This window comes from Ptychodera flava, chromosome 1 (genome assembly GCF_041260155.1).
Source record: "Ptychodera flava strain L36383 chromosome 1, AS_Pfla_20210202, whole genome shotgun sequence".
Classification (NCBI taxonomy): Eukaryota; Metazoa; Hemichordata; class Enteropneusta; family Ptychoderidae; genus Ptychodera; species Ptychodera flava.
The window spans coordinates 38,270,241-38,290,942 of NC_091928.1; the positions used below are offsets into that span (position 1 = coordinate 38,270,241).

Here is a 20,702-nt window from a genome sequence, read left to right on the forward strand (position 1 = left end):
TTTCAAAATGGTAATTTTATTAAGCAAAGTTATTTACTAGAAAAATTAAAAAACAAGAGAAAGTGGATAATGCAGTACGTAACACTGAAAAACTCCATACCATATGAATGGAAGAGGTGTATGATGTTGGCAAAGAATTATCTCTGTGTTTATCGGGTTAAGGGCCAACAATGATGAAAGACTATATGGGAAGATATAAAGACATAAGTATGTTCTCATGTAAAGATTTTTACTGGAATTTTGTTCGCAAAGTAGCAGTAAAATCGTATGTGCCGACGATTTGGGCAAATAGGTGCGAGATTGCTGGCATAAACTGGTCTTCAATAATGACGTTAAAAGTAAAAAAACATGCTAGTTAAAAAAATTGCCCAATTTAATTATTTCCTGTTATATGACAGAATTCCACATGGATTAAATCTCTGGAAATGGAGGAAAGTGGAGCATCCAGAATGTAAAACATGCAAGTGTATTGAGGACTGTTCACACTTTCTGTTTTATTGTCCTGTTATAAGACAGTTTTGGAGAAGGTTGAATGACTTGATTAACAGAGTGTATAATACCAATATAAAGTTGATGTGGAAGCATGTTTTATGTGGATACATGCTGGAATACGACAGACTTGAACTACTTAATTTAATAGTAATTGTGGCAACATTTTGTGTTTACAAAGCAAGAATTATAAACGAAAGTAATGTATGGAGATTGTTAATTGAAGAATTAACCTGTATTCAAGCTATAAAGAATGACATGAAAATTGAAGATTTTTTAAGCGCTATTTGAGGAAAAGACATAATGCAATGATTAGGAGTTGCCTAAAGAATCAAGGGTAATATGAAGCTTTTTTCATTTTGATACTGTCATGTAAGAATGAGAATACCAGAGATTTTCAAGACAAATTCTTACGGATAGTCCAAGTCGAAGATAATGAGTGGTCTTAATCTCTTTCTTTCACTGGAAACAAGAGAAGTGAATGCCTTACCGATGAACTTTGACTTTTTCTGATAATTTATATGCATTGTATTCAGCATTTCTTATTGATGCTGTTACTTCAAACTCGTATTGGAAAATTTTGCAGATTTGAATAAACTCTACTTAAAAGAAAATATATATATGTATATATATATATATATATATATATATATATATATATATATATATAATATATATATATATATATTTTTATATATACGTATACTAGAGATGTACAGATAGCTCCCAGTATTGTTCGTAGCGTGGTTTGGTAATAGCGGATGAATAAAATTGCACACGTCTACTGATCTGCTTGCATATTTTCTGTTTATTCTGTTGGTAATTTTGATACAACGTTTCGTCCTAAAAGTAGGACTTCATCAGGTTGAAGATGTCTACAAGGGAGAAAACAGACAAATACAGAACAGTGTAAGGATAGTGTTGATCCTAATTAAATGCTAAACGGACTTTATAGGCTGAGTAAATTAGAAAGTTACAAAGGATATAGAATATGACAATTCTTACCGTTTATGTGTGGCGCAGATGGAAAGTGGCAATTCAAAATTGGCGGTAATGGTTATTTATAATGCGCTGTGAGGGCGCTGTGAGCAATTGTTATTTAAATTACTTTTAGCTAAGAATGTTGAGGCCGTTTGGTGACATTTGGAGTCTTTTCCATATCAAATGAGCCATTTTTAAAGTTTGGGGACAGTTGGTCTTGCTCCATTATATTCCCAAGGAAGTCATCCCCTGATACTGGAAGTCACTTTAGTTATTATTTTTAATGCTTCTTGGCTTGATATGAAGTATATCATGAAATGAACAAAATACTTTTTTTTTTGTATTTTCATTTTCATTTCCAAGGGTTCTTTCCAGTGTTTCACTGAGTTGATATTATACTAATTTGATCATCTGGGAAAACGATGCATGATCCCCCTGCATCGGAGACCAATCGGTATAAAGAATACGCCTTTGCTGCATGCTATAGGTAAAAAAGAACGGGTTTTTTTTGCATGTCAAAGCGGTTATCGTACTTCCTTTGATGATGGCCGGAAATACACATACACCATAAAAGGTTAATTTGTTCGGCCTCATTATACGGTGCTGAACTGAGTTTCAGAGGATGACATCGACTGAAGCCAGCAAACTAATTTCAGGTCCAAGGATCATGAAATCCTTCACCCGTGTAACTCTTCACCGCAGGCCAACCCCGTTTCTTAATTTAATATCTTATCCTGAAAGATTGCCGATACCCTTATATTGAGCCAAATTCACACATCAAATAATTGTTTATTGTAAATGTAATTTTATTGACATCAAATCAACACCCACAAGTTATGTAACAGGGTAATTGTGTATACAAAAAGATATATAATTCAATATTCACCACAGAAGAAGCAGTTGTGTTGAAAGGGAGGAAAACTCCAATAACGTTTTGTAAAATCTGCATTTGTAATTGTGTACAAATGCATGAATGCATATACACTTGCATGCTTGTGTGTATGTGTCTGTCTGTCTGTCTGTCTGTCTGTCTGTCTGTCTGTCTGTCTGTGAAGTAGTTACATTTAAGATGCTATACAATGATATATACACTGGAAATTCAACATACTTGATGTGCTGAAAATTATATTATTGATGTTTTGTTGTAAAATCAACCTTTCAACAACCAAAAAAGATATCCACATTTGTGTCCAACCAATATACGCAAAATGTGACCAAATTGACACTATTGATGATGTGCACTAACATGGAACGCTAAATTGGCTCCGATATTTCACTCTTCTGCTCTATAGCATTGAAAAATTTTGTAATTCACCCATAGCATTGAAAAACTTTGTAATTCACCCCTTTTAGTGTTGTAATTTTTCCCACCAAAATGTCAGTGTAACATTTTACCAATGTCTATTAATATGATGTATTTTATTTTATAGTTTTGGCCGTAATGGCCATAACTTGACATTTCCTGCAATTTTTGACCGAAAATTTTGGGGAAAATCTGGAAAAAATGTCTACATCTGAAAAAAGTTGTTGGCAATATAATTCCATAAAGGCAGCCAAAGTTTACTCTTGCACTCAAAAGGTTAGTATAAGGTAGAAGGTGATTACTTTGAACAGATGTTAATGTTTGAGACATTTAGCGTAGCAGGAGATGCCCTAAAAAGTGAAAACCCTGACGCAGCTACCAACTGAAAAGTTACAATTTTATCGAGTAAACAAAGTGCCTATGTAAATATTGCTGCATTCTGTGATATGAAAATCCACAGGAACATGGATAATGAGAAAACAATGATTAAATGGATTGAAATTAGCTCTGAAATAGTATAGAAATATTTTTAAAAACTTGGTAACTAAATAGGAATTGAGTACAAGATGCACAAAAAGTGAATCCCTTGCAAACTTGCACATAATAGAGGGAAATCAACAAAATGACAAATCTGCTCAAATCTACGGAAATATAACAGGTTATTTTTGTACACTTTCTTCAAGTATATATAACAATAGATTCGAGGCTTGAATTGTGATAGGATCCTCAAGCTCAAAAGAAGCAGTTCTTATAAACCACATCAAAGACAATTTTCGTTGTTGATCACGGAACTATTAATAAACAAAAACTGGAAAACATACAGGTTTAGTGTTAGTCTGACATTGTGTTTAACAAATCCTGATGCATTGTATTGACCTATCCTATTATTTCTTAGTAGAATCTGGATTAATTCAAATGTGCAATGCAATACATTTAGCTAAATACATACTGTAGTCTCGTTTTGGTGAACTGCTTTGAATGAAATAGGCTTCATAAAGGGACAGCGTATAACACATTTGGACTTCATAACCAATTAAGGTAGAATGCACCTCGTGGAAAGACATTGGGACTCTCAAACTTTTGAAATTTTTTTTTTCAGATATACCACTTGTGGGGTTTAATTTTAAAGCTCTTGGTGTAAGAAAACTTTTCACAGGCTTAGTTTTTCGAAATTCGAAAATTTTATATTTCTCAAGAGTAAACACAGGGATGGTGGCCATTTTTAATTTTAAATATCGTGGGTCATTTGTTTCTGTGACGAAAGAAGGCACCGTGACCCTTCATTTTTATTCTTGATTTTGAAAGAGAATGGTTGAAAGATTCCATAAGGAAAGTTTGAGCAAAAGTTTAAGTCTTTCACTTTCGAGGCGCAGACAACCTTTAACAGTAGGAAACGTTTGATGCGTATAAGGATAACTGTCTTTAGGATACATCTGCAGTGAGTATGCGAAAACATTTTTGCAAGAGAAACGAGTAGAATGTTCCCAGTAACATTGCCCAATGTCAAAAAAGCATTCCAACATTGATATGCGATAAATGATTTGTTGGTCCTGTTATTTAGCAAAGCAGGTTTAGCAGTATCAAAATATATTGTGCATTATATATCGTTTATTTCCATCTGAAATTTCCTTTATATATTCAACAAAATGAAAGCTTTTGTTAAAGAGAATAACCTTAATCATGCCATGACGTGCACAAGATAAAGGATACAAAGGGCATGGTGCTTAGCATATCGTAGCCATAATTCCTACACTGTATGTTTTATCGAATCTTATAAAAAATTAGCCATAAATCTGCTTAATAAGACACTTACTTCCTCCACCCGTAAATGTTTGTGTCAAAAAGCACCTTGAAGGTTGATTCGTATGAATGTGACAAAAGTTCTAGGCTTATGAGCAGCATCTCGGTTGCTGTTATCCCATTGGTTTGGTGCATCTTACCGTAATTATTGAGTTATACACAATAGACTCCCTAAGTTGCTGTGAATAGTGACAATCTACCAATTAGATATAACATTCCGAGCCAGCTGCATATCAGCTGAAAATTTTTAATGTCGTTTTTTCTGCTCCCATACATTATATGGACCGTTTCTCACCAAAGTACTTGAGATGATATTCATGATTATATAAAAAACGATTAAATGTTTCCTTTGATATAACATCCAAATACCAGGTTTCTTGTATCTATTGATCTCAAAATTGAAGTTTGCAAATACTTTATATGGTACTTCTTTTGTTGGACAATTTACTCGTTAGTCATCATTTAATACATTGTTATTTGTAGTATTATAAGATTAGTAATTTCGTTATCAATGAAAATTGGCTGCAAACAGTTGTACTTTATATCTTTTTCACGATATTTCTTATTGGAAGGTTGACTTTGCCTTTACCTGCCAGGGGAACAAATCTGTTGAATAAGTTTATGGTTTCCGCTGAATCTTCAATTCCGTTTGACATTCAAGCGCTATGTTCAGTAAAATTGGCTGAGACTGCCATTGACAAAGGTTTCTCCTACTTGGACCCCCATATCAACTTTTCCTGATTTCAATGTTAGGCTTTTTTCTGCCACCACACCATTGAAAGAAACGGGAAGAGAACTCAATATTTCCTTGATTATTGTCTGTGAACAGGTGGCAAGGAAAAGATGCCGACCTGAAACAACAACTCGTTTGAACTTTGCTAGCTTGAAGATTTCCTTTCTCCAGCCTTCCACCATGTCCTGTTTTACATACTCGTCTTTCTTGCCAGTAAACACAGTGAGATCACAGGGTAATTGTGTCGTTTTACTACCCTGATACATTTTGCAAATGTCTAAGCCGACCTCAACACAGGGAAGGAGTCTTGCCAGTACGGCTGGATTATTGAGGACATCGTTCTCAATGAATTTAAAGTCTGCCCCGTACTCTTTCAAAGTGTTTGGTACATTTGTCGTTGTACGTAACACGGACATCGGAACATTGTAGTCATTAGGATAGGGATATGACATTGATGGCGCATACCATCCACCAACATAAAGATGAGCCGGGCAGATACCATACTTTTCCAACAGATAGTGAGCCACTTCAAACGCAATCAAGCCACCCATACTATGACCATAAAAGGCAAACCTGCCTTGCATGAGGATTGGCTTCAATTCTTCAGCAACAAGAGATACAATATCCCGTAACTGACCAAGAGGCTTTTCTTTCTCCCTTCCCTCCCAACCTGGAAGCTGAACTACAATAGTCTGTACCCCTTGTTTGTTCAAGGGTCCATGCCAGTTGTGATAAAGTGACAGTCCCCCTCCATTAGGTGGAAAGCATACAAGTTGCACTTTGTAATCCTCTGTTGGGCCTTTGATCACAAGAAGTGATGGTCCTTGCTTCTCAGTAGTTGGCAACTCCGCTATTGACTGATCTTTGCCTTTGCTCATCAACTTTCGATAGACAATTTCGCTGAGGCTGATGATAGTCACTTGGTCATTAAGGAAATCAACTGGTGGAATCAAAACATCGAAATTCTCTTCAATCAGAAAGCTAAACTCGGATGACTTCTGGGAATTGATTCCCAAAGCAAAAGGTGACGAATTTCTTGGAATCTCGTCACCAATGCCGAGAATCTTCTTCAGGGAATTGCAGAGATCATCTTCAATCACAGCAAGTGCCTTTGATGGTTCTTCTGAGCGCAGTTTGTTGGCAAATGTATCATCCTGAGAGTACAAATTTAACTCTTTTAGAGCGAATAGAGCCTTGAATATAGAAAATCGCCCCTCTCCATTTCGGGCGTGTGTCAAAATCAGATGTTTATTTTTGCTGAAGTATTTCTCTTTGTTGTATGTTGCTGTAAGACCGAGTGCCTGGCAATCAGCTGTCAACATTGTACCCAATACAGCTAGAAGTTGAGAGGGACTGACACTTTTCACCCCTTTATCTTCCCACAATTTCACATAGCCCTGTCTTACAGCAAAACCTGTGCTGTTTATCACGCCACCATAAAGAACCGTAGCAGGAAGACCCTGACTTCTCCTCAACTCAGCCAAACTGACAAGATATCTATTAGCTGAGCAATAGTTTGCTTGTCCCGCATTGCCGAGAAGCGCGACAATAGAAGAGAGCAGGACAAAGTGTTTGATGGGAAATTCCATTTGCACAGTCAGTTTATGAAGCACGAGGGCGCCGTAACCCTTAACGGCTATAACATCATTCCAAATTTGTGGTTTCAATGCCGGTAGCAATGTGTCTGCGTACACTACTGCACAGTGAAATATGCCTTCAACTGGTGGTGTAGCATCATCCGACTTGATTTTCCTTAATGCTCTTTCAACCTGGTCATAACTTGAAACGTCCACCTGCATGACCTCGATACTGGCACCAGAACGTCTCAGTTTTGTGAACCGCTTTTGGACTTCTTCTTCTGGGTTCTTGTTTCTGGAAAAGATAATGACATGTTTTGCCCCACATTTTACCAGCCAATCAATCATCTCACAACCGAATCCTTTAGTACCACCAGTTACAATATATGATGCATTTTCATTTGCGATGAAATCAGTACTTTCAAAGTCAATGGGAATTGAGAACTCTTCTTTGTTCACGGTGACAATTGTCTCATTCAATTTGATACTTCGTTGTTTCGAAATCTCTGACATGTGATTCTTATCAGTGAGCCTCTCTAGGACTTTGCGAAAGTCTTCTGAAGATTTTGAAAGAGTCTGTAGCAACTCTGTGGTTTTCTGTTGAAAGAAACGTGAGGAAGCTAGGTTTGCCATTACTGTGTGTGAATTTGTGACAGCCACATTTGCAAGTGGAGGAAGTGCAGATCTGGTTTTCTCACTTATCATCTCACTCTTCAAAAATACAATTTTTCCCATTGGCTTAAGTTTAGAACATAGCTTTTGTAACTCATTCTTTTTCACCGTTGTGGCATCAGTGAAAATGATCACGTCATACTCGTCATCCATTTCACTCATAGGACTGGATCTTTCACTGCCAGAGTGATAATCACTTGTTGACTTGTTTTCTCCTCCTTTTGAGTCAAGCATTACCGTTTGCGTTTTTAATCTCAGTGACCTTGCTAAGTTTACAGTTGCTTCACCTACAGTGTCATTAGTGTCATCTACGTACACTAGCACTCTCAGGCCACCCTCCATGTCTGGTGCATCTGTAATATTTATGAATGGACCAAGCAAATGGACTGTAGCTGTAATAGCTTCAGCTGCTGAAATAGCCTCTGGTATTTTGCAGAGGAAGTTTGCATCTATCAATGTAGTTGATGTCAGTTCACTGTGACTCACGCCAACCACCAAATCACCTTCTTGAAGGATGCCCCACATTAAATCACTTCCATATACTCTTCCAGAAAAGATGAACATGACACTTTCTGTGCTTTCATTGTTTTCACCCTTGTTTAGAAGGGGCATGTAACATATGACCTCCACTTCGACTTTTCCTTCAGGAAGTCTTCCTTTGTATTCATATTTGTGTGTTTTGATCTTCCATGATGTGTCTCCATTGTCCACAAGCTTCCAAGCCTGGGTTTTGACACTTCCGTGGTAACTTGTCATGGGCTGTACTTTGATGCGTGGTGCATACATATGGAAAGCCCCTTCATCGTGTCCACAAGGTCTTAAGGCGATCTGATTTTCATACAATAAAGGTTTACAAAGGAAATGGAAGGCGGATATGGCCAAATCTGAACTATCGTGATTCAGAGGCAAATCTACCATGTAGACAGGAAACTCTGGATTCTCATGCAGAATTGTTGAACCCACAGCAGTGACTCCTGTCATAGCTGGTTGTGTTTCCTCTAGATCAGTAGCCGCAAGAGCCCCTTGGGTAATCAACCATAGGTTTGGATAGCTTTCTTTATAGACAGTGGTGAGTGAATTATATGCACTGACACACAGAATGCCGCAGACACCTTGTGTTTCTTCAAATGTGTTCCACTCAAGAAGAGATTCTGCATCATGATTTCCTGTCAGTGCCGCAGCAAATACAATGTCAGTTGGACCATACATCTTGCAGACTTCTTCAAATTCTGCTTTCCATGATTTATTTGTAGGCGATTTGCATGAAATGCCTATGTTTTCGTCTCCGTTTTCATCGAGTTTTGATCTGAAATGTGATGCGAAATTTGTTTCATCTCCAATGATAAGATATTTTCTCAATTTTGAACTTTTTTGCATTGCCATGTCTTGAGTGTATTGCCCATCACTTGAAATAGTTGAGATTTTATCCCATTCGGTATACCACAGCAGTTGTTTGTCAGAAGATGACCGTATTTCTGCAAACTTGAAACCTTTCATCTCACAAAAGATTTCCATGGTTTTTGCGTTTGCAACACTTACATCAGCGAGGAATTCATCACCAGTTTGCGTCAATTCGATGTAGAAAACCACACTTCTTGGTGCCCGTCCTTTCAGAACCATTTCTTTCATCGAACTTGGCACACCAAATTGGAGGTTGAATGGCAAGTTAGCAGCTTCTGCATTTCTTTTTGTGATGAAGTACTTCAGGACAGCATATCCTTGGAAAATTGCATCCAGAAAAGCCGGATGAAAAATGTACCTTCTTGATTCTCGTTGTACTTCTTGAGACATTTCAGAAAAGACAATACTTTCAGCACTATCACTACTGAATTGAAACTTTGTGGTACATTGGAATGAACTACCTAATTTAAAACCACACTCTTCTGCTAACTTGAAGAAGTCTTCAGTTTGCAACACCATGTTGAACTTCTTCTCAATGCTTTCAATATTGAGTGTGGATTCTGGCTTAAATGTGTTGATGATGGTTTCATCAGTGTTTGAAGATGAGCAAATCTCCATGGTAGAATGTTGTACCCATAATCCACTGTTTGCATCCTTACTTCGTAGGAAAAGCTTTTTGCGCTCTCCATCTTCTTCCTGTACTGTTGTTTCAAGTGCTGTGGTGGCTATGGCAGAATCAGGGGCAAACAGAAAACGCTCGAACTGGAGATTCTTAAGTATTATATCTCCTTCAGATGGGTAAAATTCTCGAGCTGCAGCAAGAGCTGTTTCCACATATGCAGCAGCTGGTACAATGACATTTCCTTGTACCACATGGTCCTTCAGCCATGGAATTGTGACAGTGGAAATATCGGATTTCCAGACTGATGAGTGAGAGTTTAGAAGATGGGACAATTCCTGTCTTTTACCAAGCAAGGCATGGTTCTCCATAGGGAATCTATACAAATCTCTGCTACTTGGAGTTTCGCATGAACACTTTACACGTTGCCATGGATAGGATGGTATGGGACATTTTTTGTACTGACCAATACTGAACAAACTTTCTAAGTCTACCTGACAGCCTTCGACATAAAGCTTACCAAAGGACTGCATAAGATCTTTCAGATCATCAGACAGTGTGTTGATGTCACGTGGTCGTTTTAGGGAATGTGTGGTGAATGGCTTGGAATGACGAGATGTATTTGCGGCAAATATATCATTCAATGCTGGTTTGAGTGCTGGGTTGGGGCTAATTTCAAGGAAGTTAGTGTATCCCTCTGCTAATAAGTTTTGAACAGCTGGCATAAACTTTACTTGTTGTCTTATATTACGGTACCAGTAGTTTGGATCTAAAGCATCTTTCCTTGTAATAAATTCGTTGGTGACTGTGGACATCATGGGAATTGTTGGACCGTATTTTGATTGTGCATTCTCAGCTGACTCTGAAAGAAACCTGACTTTCTTTAGAAACCAAGATTTAATAGCTTCTTGCTGATAGCTATGGAATGCATTGTTGACTTTGAGAACAACGTTTTTGATATTTTCTTGTTTGAGAGTGGAAGAGAAAGCCTGTATGACAGATGTCTCACCAGACAAGACTATTTGTGTTGGGCTGTTAATGGCAGCTACGTCAAGAGTGTGTTGCAGGGAACTTTTCTCCAACTTCATCTTCACTTCTTCAACAGGGTGTAACACTGCCAGCATCGTACCCGATCCGCTTGTATGCCTTAGTTGACGCCCTCTGTTGTAAATGACACGAACTGCATCTTCTAGGGTCAGTAAACCAGCTGTGTATGCTGCTGCGACTTCGCCGACACTGTGACCAACGATGGCATGTGGATTAACTCCACATAATCTCCATAATTCAACCAGTCCGATCTGTACAGCACAAATTGATGGCTGCGCAATTTCTGCGCAAGCAAACCAGAACAAAAACAAATAATTAGTCAACTGGCACTCGTATTTGGAGCATTTAGTTGCGAAAACCTTTTAATAAATTTTCCTGACTTCACTTCCGAATGTGTTTGAACAGAAAGTAGTGTGTCTTTCTTCAAGCTGCACACTTAAATTCAATAGATCAATGTTTGAAAATAAACTTCAATCTTACCTGTCTTATTTATAAGATCCTTATCTGTTTCATCCGTCAACAGCTTTACCAGGGACCACTTTGCACCACACTTTCTAAGAATTTTGTCGATTTTCTGTGCAAGACAAAGAGTTAAATGGTAATCACATTGGCTAAAGCACTTTAACACTTTTTTCTAAACATTAGATTGGATTTTTTTAAACTTTAACTTAAAACCTGTAATAGATGGTAAAAGTGATGAAGACATATATGGAGAGAATTGCAAGACAATTCACTGCTTGCAATGGACGAGGATTCGTACTTAGCATTGACCCTTTGTCGTTAAATCAGTATATTAGTTACCTTCATAGTCTCCCTGAATGATGAAACAGTGATCATCAGCTGTCTCGTCATACCCCACCATTGTGTACCCATACCAGAGAACACGAAGACCAGATGCGACTGATAAGAGTCCCGTGCTGTGCTCTCAATGTAATTTTCTGATGGCCTGCCTTCCAGTTTTCCCTTCAACTCACTGATAGCCTCTTCCTTTCTCCGACAAATGACAGCACAGCGGTGGCTGTGGTGTTGCGTTTTCAGGGCTGATGTGTACACGGCATTGGCAAACTCTTGAAAATCTTCTCCGATGTCATTTTCCAAATAGGTAATCCAATCAGATATGCGTCTCTGAAGTCCTTCTTTAGTTGCTGCAGATGTCATCAAAAGCGTTGGAAAGGGGTCTATGTTGCTTTTTTGGTTTATTTGTGCTGAAATTTCTGCAAACTCTCTTTGAACTTCCATCTCGACGTTTTTGCAGACAGCATCAGATGAAATGAATTCTTCGAGAACGATGTGTGCATTTGCACCCCCAAAACCAAATGAACTGCAACCAGCTATCCTTTTGCTGACTTGTGGCCAGGCAGTCAGTCTATCCGGTACTTCTACACCATTTTTCTTGAAGTCGATGTTAGGGTTTCCTTCTTGGAAATGCACAACTCTGGGAATCTTTTTCTTCTTTAGGCACAGGGCTATCTTTATCACCCCAGCAACACCAGCTGCCCCTTCAGTGTGACCGAAGTTTGACTTGACTGATCCTATGTACAGTGGTTTCTTTTGCTTTGGTCTCATTCGTGCCATTCCCTCTCCAAGAGCATTAGCTTCTGTAGTGTCGCCCACTTGAGTACCAGTACCATGAGCCTCTACATATTGGACATCATGAGGGCTAACTTGGGCATGTTTGTATGCCCTATCAACAAGATCAAGCTGGGCTTCATAGCTTGGATTGGCAATTCCAGGTGTACGACCGTCATTAGTGAGAGCACCCCCACGAACCACCGCATAGATCTGATCGCCATCTTCTACCGCTTTTGCCAGAGGTTTCAGGATCACGACACCAGCACCTTCACTTCTTGAGTAACCATCTGCGGAGGCATCAAAACTTTTACACTTCCCATCAGGAGACAGCATTCCAGCCTGACAAAAACCAATACTCGTGTCCGGCAGGAGTAGAAGGTTGGCACCCCCTGCAACAGCCATCTCACAGTCACCATTTCTGATAGCTTCACATGCTTGGTGTATGGAATAGAGAGAAGATGAGCACGCCGTATCAATCGTGTAGCTAGGACCTTTCAAATCGAACTCATATGATATTCTATTGGAAGCCATGCATGAGTTCGCACCAGAGTTTGAATATTGACTGACGTTGCCAGGAGGGTAGGATGCCAGGGTTGCATATTCACTTGCTGTAAGGCCCACATAGACACCGGTGTTGGAACCTCGAACGTGTGAGGGCGGTAATCCAGCATCTTCCAAACCTTCGAAGACAACCTCAAGAAGCAGGCGTACCTGGGGATCCATATATTCTGCCTCATCTACAACAAAGATAATGATCATGCCAGCTGAGAATACATTCAATAGTTTTGAGACTCGTCAACAAGTTTCTGCACCAGAGAAACATACTCTGATATATAGTGGTTATTCGCCGGCTTAAACTTGAAGGTATGCCTAGACTGCAAGTCATAAAGGGGAATTGACAACGAAAGGAAAATACCATCCTTTGTAGACTTTTTAGAAATTGGCCATCATGATAGTGAACTACTAACTGGCTGTTGGTATAGATTTAAGGCATGCACATGGAAAATACACATCTCAGACTTGTTTATTGCTATGCTTTGCAATTCTTTTTAAAGTATAGAATTGAACAACTCCCGTGTTAAATATAAACAGCGCAGGATGCGATTAGGCTGACAAATATGACAAATAGACGACAGTTCGAAAACTCGTCCTACCTGGAGGAATCTTGAAAAACTGCCTATCAAATGAATAGACATCGTACTTCAGATAGCCACCGCGCTGGTTGTACATTTTGCCGGCGACTTTGTTGGTCGGTCCACCAGGATACAAGAAGTAAGAAGTGTCAAACCTTATAGGAAAGAAATGGGAATCAATTTATCAATTTGTAGAACATTTTGACTGGTCTGGTTCCCTGCACCCTTTCTACACTGGCTGTGCTGTGTTAATGGGTCAGGTATACGCCTAGTCTAGTTCTCAGGCCCATTTCTACCGCTGGCTCCACTGCTAACGAAAATAGTGTCAGGTATGGGCTAAAGTTTCATTCAGAATTTTACTGCATATTAATGAGCTCAGTCGCCTGACAAGATCATGTGATCAGCACATCTGTACAGTGGCAAGCTCGGACATTAGATAATGAAACATCGAACCACAGTCCATCTATGGATACAGGGACTTTAATCGAACGTTGAAGTTGTTTGCACGACTTCACTTTTAAGTCTTCGACTCTGTTCTTCTATGATGGTATTTAGCGGTGAAATGACGATTATCATCATTGATTTTTTTCTCAGACATAACCTGGTAACCATGGTGACCTTTGGCATGTACGGCAATGACTAAAAAATAAATGACTTTTCGTTTTTTCATTCAATGACGAAATGGAATGCTTGGTTTGGGAAAGCATGGTGATAAAATGACTCCATGTATATACAAAAATCTAAATTCGAAGGTAGCTTCAATTTTGAAATAAATTTTAACACAATCACTGCACTCGTACTATTGACCAATGATAGCCATGGTTACAATAGCCCATACCTGACCAAACCTGACTTTCGTTTGCAGCGCAACCAGCGGTAGAACTGGGTATGCACCAGCCCTTTTGCCAACATTTAAGGCAAAATGGAGGACCCGCGTGGCGCGTGATGTCAGGCTGGAATGTTCGAAATAACTGCGCCCTTGACAGTAACTCGGCAACAAGGCATGGGGGGCAGTCACCAAGAACATTACACAGGTCTTCAAACAATCAATCTTGTTTCACGAAAAATAGTGTCATTGATAACACTGTTGCTCTTCAGTGCACTTAGCGGCAGGGATACAAACTTTATTCCTGTCATTGATAGCCTTGATTTTCTTTGGATATTGATATATTGATGAAAGACGTCACTTTAGCTTGTCCATGACAGTGAATTGATTTTTTGCGGAACTCGATCGGGCCCAGCCAAGTACACATGCTTACTCATAACAGCTGGACCGCGATGATCACAACGTTGTTTTGTGATATTGAAATATTGTGATTAATACGTCGCATTAACTATAAAGTTTCAAACACAAAATTTGTTTGCCTTTATTGGACAATTTTTCTCAAACAACATGAATACTCCTGTCAGAGTGTGACACACTGTATGATCTCTGTATGCATTTTCATGACAAATGGATCAAAATAAACAGCCATTTTTTGACGTTACGATTGTAGCAGCGTAACCTATGCAGCAGTCGGCCGGCCGGTGGGGCTTCGACCTGCACGGTGCACGGTATCTATATCCCCGCGACGGTATTCTAACCACAAACCACGGTCCTTAAAACGCAAGATCAATAGTTTTCACATGTCCAGAAATCTCGTAATTTTCATTGACGCGACAACAAACTTCAAAATTGATATATCATGGACTTTCTAACGTAAATACATCATTCTGTGGAGGGTCTAGTCGATAGTCTATCGCATTTTCAAGCACCGTAACGGTACGCAGTCGGCAGGCCAGCAGGTGTCGATCTCCGAGTTCTACCTGCATGGTGCACGGTAACTATATCCCCGAGAAGATATTCTCACCACAAACGCAAGATCAGTAGTTTTCACATGTCCACCAATCTCGTAATTTACACTGACAGGACAAAAAGCTTCAAAATTGATCGAGCATTGTCTATCGCATTTGCTTCGACCTCCGGGTTTGACCTGCACGGTGCACGGTATCTGTATCCCAGAAAGGACTTCCTCACCACAAATGCAAGATCGATAGTTTTCATAGGTCTACTCAGGTGCAGCCAACGGAGCTATTCATCAAAAAAGCTATTCCAGGAGCAATATTTGAGGGCAGGGGAAATTATAATATTGCTTGGGTAGGGGACATATTTTTAAATTAGGTGGTAGGGGAGCAAAGTTTAGTTTTTTTGATGGGCAGGGCAGATATCGGTTGGTTGTCCCAGGGACAGGGCTTTGCGAAAAATGAGGAGAGGGGAGTTATTTTAAAACAGGCCAGGGGAAGTTGAGCCATGGTGTTTTCAGGGGAAATTTTCTCACAGGACAGGGGAAAATCGACAGGTTTTTTCATCACAGGGTTTGGTAGCTCCATGTCTGCAGGGGAAATTGAATAACAAAATGGGGGGGGGGATTTTTTGCAGGGCAGGGGAAATCGGCAAGTTTTTCTCCGCCACAGGGCAAGGGAGCTTCAAAAATTGACCGTGGGGAGAGAAAACAGGCAAAAATAAGTGGGGAGAGGGTAAAAATGAAGTTTGAGTGTGGGAGGGCAAGTCGAAAACTTTTCAGTGGGAGAGCAAATTATGAACAGCTATTTAATTACCCTCATGACTTAAAATTAGACAGTTCACATTACTTGTCATGCACAATATATCTTATCATAGTAAAGACCCCTTTAAAAGTGCATTGTTTGTTGGCTGAACCTGTCTCCTACACTGACGACAAAATCAATTCGAAATTGATCGAGCATAGACGTTCTAACGTACATGCATGATTGTCTATCACATTTCCATGTAGGCCAATACACACACAAGTACGCTCTAACTTCCATTTTATTATTATTTTATGTACACAACTATCTCGCGTTTCCTTCTCGAGGTAATTTCATGTTGGTAGTTAATATACGTAGCACAGTGTGATCACGTGGTGTGACAAACTAGTTTTACGGAAGCTGTTGACGGATGTGACGTCACTTTTGCCTCGTCCACTTTATTAGCTTCCTCAGTTACGTAACTTCGTCGCTAAAACGTCGTATGAGGTGAATTTAGTTGTGAAAGAGCGTACTCCATCCGAATGACATATGACACCACTTGTTTATGACAGTGTACATCTTTCTTAGTACTCGAAGAGCTTTAAAATGAACTTCAACAGGTAGTGAACTAGAAAGTATTTAAAGATTCGAGATTCATAATGTCAGTTCCTGCTGTACATTCTACCTCCAGGTTCAGATGTAACAGACGGCCAGGCCTGGTGCTGTTAACTGTTGGGGAGAAATCACATAATCGATTTCGACAAAGCAAGATTTTCCCAACAGGTTTGAATTGGTCGAAACAGCTTTTCAGGGAATTTTTTAAATTCAGAGAGCAAATATCTGGGTGCACATATTACCGAAATGCACCTGAATGGCATGGCGAAACACGTTAACTGTTCTCGCTGGTTTTTTTTTGTTTTTTTTTTTTTTTTTGATTTGGCAGAAAGATACTGTGTCGTGAAAAGCTGAATAAACAAGAAACAGTCGAAAACTTTCGAGGCGTATACTACCTTAAAATTATTTCTCATCAAAGATGTTTAGATGCGCTATAACGCGCTTGAAAAATGGACCCATTGCGAATTTTGAATTGGGGAAAATGTTAAGCGAAGTGTACTTTACACATCAAAATTAAGCGTCACATTTACTGTTAAGTTTGAAGTGTTTGCTAGATTTCGCCTAGTGCAAACTTTATGTTGAATTTATAACAAGTAACCAATGCTTTAAAATGAAATATGTTGATCTTTCATCATTTCTTTGAAGTGTTTGTAGTTCGTACACCCACTCTTAATTATGCACCTTGTGAGTGTGACTTTGAAAGTTCGTTGTGTTGATATGGTTCACAGAATGGCAAAAATCGATTGCCTTTCAAGATCAAGATAAAGAGTATCAGTTACGAAGCAACAAAAGCACCTTAGATCCGCCAAACATATTTACTGTCTACTCCTTATCAGTTTAATCAATTTCCATTCTCTTTTCAACCATTTTAGCTCGTGTTTGGTGTAAGGAGGGCCATTCATAGGTACTACTTTAGAACAATTGAACCAGACGTTATCAATCAAAGCCCGCATTTATATGCGGCTTTCTCTCCCACACTGACTGTGCACAGCCACAACAAAGAGAAAGTCCGGTTTGTTATTTCAACATCCGCATTCCTTAGGGGTGTGACGACCATGCGTACTCGGCCCGCGAGCATTTTATGAGTCATGCAGTTGAAAACTAATTTTTCAATGGCCGAATGCCACAACCCTAACCCCTCACTTTCCATGCCTTAGTAGGTGAGGACTATTAAAATAGTTGCACAGAGATAGAAAAAAGATATCATATTTCATCTCGGAGTAATTTCAGATATTTACAAGTATGCCTTCACAATCGAGACTTTTTGGACAAAAGCAGACTGAATAACAATGTACGTAAACTTTAATACCATATACTATATACTAACTGTGGGTCAGATTGTGGTTCAGCGTAGACGCAGGAAGGTTGGTGGATTATTATCCTGTACTGCGGGTCAAGCTTTTTCTCCTTTAAGACCATGAAGTTTTTACGGCAGGTCTTTCAGTACCTGTCGATGTATCATGAAGTCTACCAATTTTGATAACGAAAGATCATTCTATCGATTCTGTAAATTGGACTCAAGTCCTCTTCCGCACACATTTTAGCAGGTAGAATGCGGAGAACAGATGCGGCATAGAGCCCGGGGCATAGAGTCTGTTTTCAGCCGTTTTCGTATCAGCTTAAAGTGACGCTTCGAATTGCAGTAAATTGCAGCAGCCCGATCCGCCCACAGGGTATTGCGAGCAATTATTCGTCAAGAAGTTATGAATATATGGTCAATAAATGTCATGTATTAAACTTTTTTCACTATACAAGCCTTAACTGTTTCTAGTGAGTGCCTATCATTTTACCCTAGCTATCTCTGTATAGTACTTCAAAGAAAACAGTCCATATCTGTCAATTGCCCTCCCTAATCCCCTTCATTTATTTGTTCTGCCAATCACCAGCGAGGGGGCTTATCGCCCTTACAAATAACTTGTTAGCAGCTCATAATGTAGTAGACCGACCTTATGAACGGCTAACGAGTTATTTGGTCTGGGCGATAAGCCCCCTCGTTGGTGATTGGCAGAATAAATCAATTAAGGGGATGGGGGACAATTAACAAATATGGACTGTTTTCTTTGAAATACTACACAAATATCGCTAGGGTAAAGTAATAGACACACACTAGACAGAGGTAAGGCGTCAATAATAAAAAAATTAATACATGACATTTATTGATCATATTCATAAAATCTAGACGAATATTGCTTGCAATACCCTGTGGTCCACCCAGGAGAACCGCCTTTCACCCAGCTGTTACATTGATTATTAACCTCCTCGTTTAGCAAATAATCGGCTGTTACATTAAGTTTTACCCTCCCCTATCTTTGGCTTTATAACTGGTTGAGGCGGCGGGCTGGCGGCAACATATTCCTGTTTGTACGTTGGGGTAAAATAACTGTCTGATTGTAACACGAAATGGTAGTTATCTACTGACCTGTCATCAGGAGGCGGTGACGTACAGTCCATACCATCCACCAACATCTTCCAAAACTTTTGAGCGTCATCAATGCCGTTGGCATAGCGGCAGCCAATACCAACAATTGCTACTTTCCGATGTGTTGGGAGACTTGGATCGTGGTCCACCACACGTCTCCTGGGGATCGCCTTGCTGGTTGCGTTGCCCATCTCTGAATAAAATGATCGTAATTTCCTTGTTAGCGTATGGATACATAGAAAAATTAAAATCTTCGATAATAACGTAAAAACAAATGAAATTTTCCCCTTGCTTCACATGAAAACAATATGAAACGTTCTTTACATGTTCCGATTGATAATTTGTATCTAATTTGACGGGCATTACACAATGCCGTGTCACGCCACGTCACTGTTGGAGAACAAGGATACAACCTGTACCTCTGCAAAAATATCCATATGAACAGGAAAACCATCTTGCAAAAGAGCGCACCTAGAAAAGTTTTTTTCGACCAGTTGATCTCCTCAAAGGAATGATAATGTTATGACAAATGATATTTTCATAATGCATCGCTCTGTACAAAGGCTTACGCAAAGAAGCAAAAAAGGTTGGAGTCGATAAGAGGATTTTTACTCACTATGTTATGAAAAACAGTTAACAAACACACAGACAAGCAAATAAGGTGAATTGCCTGCAAAATGATAAAATAGACATAGAAGACTTTTACCTTTTGAGTTCGAGATGGACACAAGGGTGACGGAGACCAACTTGCAGTGGCTGTCTTAAAGTGTCGCTGATTCTGTAGAAAACTTGCAGAGTATCCTGCAATAAAAGGGTAGGGTACATTCATGTGCCGCATGGAATTGACCAATCGCAAGTCACTATCACTCTGGACAGGTTGACAGGTTGCCAGGGCCAATCAGATTCCAAGAAAAGTATCCCAACAATACAAAGCTCTAACAATAGAGTTTGAACCATTTTTTGCATTTCACATGCAACCGCAAGTGATTGGTCAGTTCTGAATATCAAAGCGAACGTCCGTAAAGTACTCGTTGGCAATTACTATTTGGACATGATCCTTTTTCTTTTATTCCTGAAGTGAAAGTTATTGATCGCTTGTACAACAGGGTTTTATTTTATGTCTTAATAGTCTTAAGTTCAACGACACTCATATTTGCAGGCCATTCCTCGCAGCTAAAACGCCTTAAGAGGTTTCTTGGCAGCTATATTGAATAATTAAATATAAAGTTTATTCGAGCATCTTGAATACAACTTACAAAGACGCTTGGGCGTAATAATTGATGGTGGCCCGCACTTTACCTATGTTTCTGTAAGTCGTCATGTCCCTTTTCTCTTTCGTTTTCACTTCCTGATCAAAACCACCCTGACGACCAACAACGAAGCGGCCAATCTCTGAACACATCGCGGTAGTATTCTCGGGAGTATTGTGGCTATTTGAAGTCTCGGCGAAAATGGCGTCATTTCCTGGATTTTGGAGATTATTTAATGTCCAAACTATGGGCATCACAAATCTGACATCCACTGGCCCGATCACTGCTGAATTGATACGTAAATATTACAACGACGTGGACAACCAGCAATGATGTAAACAGGAATTTGTTATTCGTATAGTTGGGTGAGCAACTTTCACAATCAGCGGTTGGGGCGTACTCGGGTGTCTGCTTAGCTTAACCTAAATTTAGGACAAATTAAGTGAGTGCTGTTGGGAACTTATGTATAGTCGGAAAACGGCACTGAGGTAGAAGGTATTTTATGTGAGAGGGGTCGACCAGGAGTTTCCATCGTACGGACATGGAAGCAGGTGGACAGGTAGAA

The 20,702-nt window shown here is 39.4% G+C and overlaps 1 protein-coding gene across 1 annotated transcript; it reads right to left on the minus strand.

Moving 5' to 3' along the window:
* Positions 1-2,255: 2,255 nt before the first annotated feature.
* LOC139136722 (phenolphthiocerol/phthiocerol polyketide synthase subunit C-like) lies at positions 2,256-19,717 on the minus strand. Its single transcript, XM_070704542.1, has 6 exons — positions 19,594-19,717; positions 18,888-19,080; positions 13,349-13,482; positions 11,424-12,931; positions 11,103-11,196; positions 2,256-10,905 (listed from the first exon to the last, which is right to left on the minus strand). Exons 2-6 carry the CDS (start codon positions 19,076-19,078, stop codon positions 5,243-5,245), a joined length of 7,590 nt encoding a protein of 2,529 aa, XP_070560643.1. The 5' UTR covers positions 19,079-19,080; positions 19,594-19,717; the 3' UTR covers positions 2,256-5,242.
* Between the last annotated feature and the right edge of the window lie 985 nt (positions 19,718-20,702).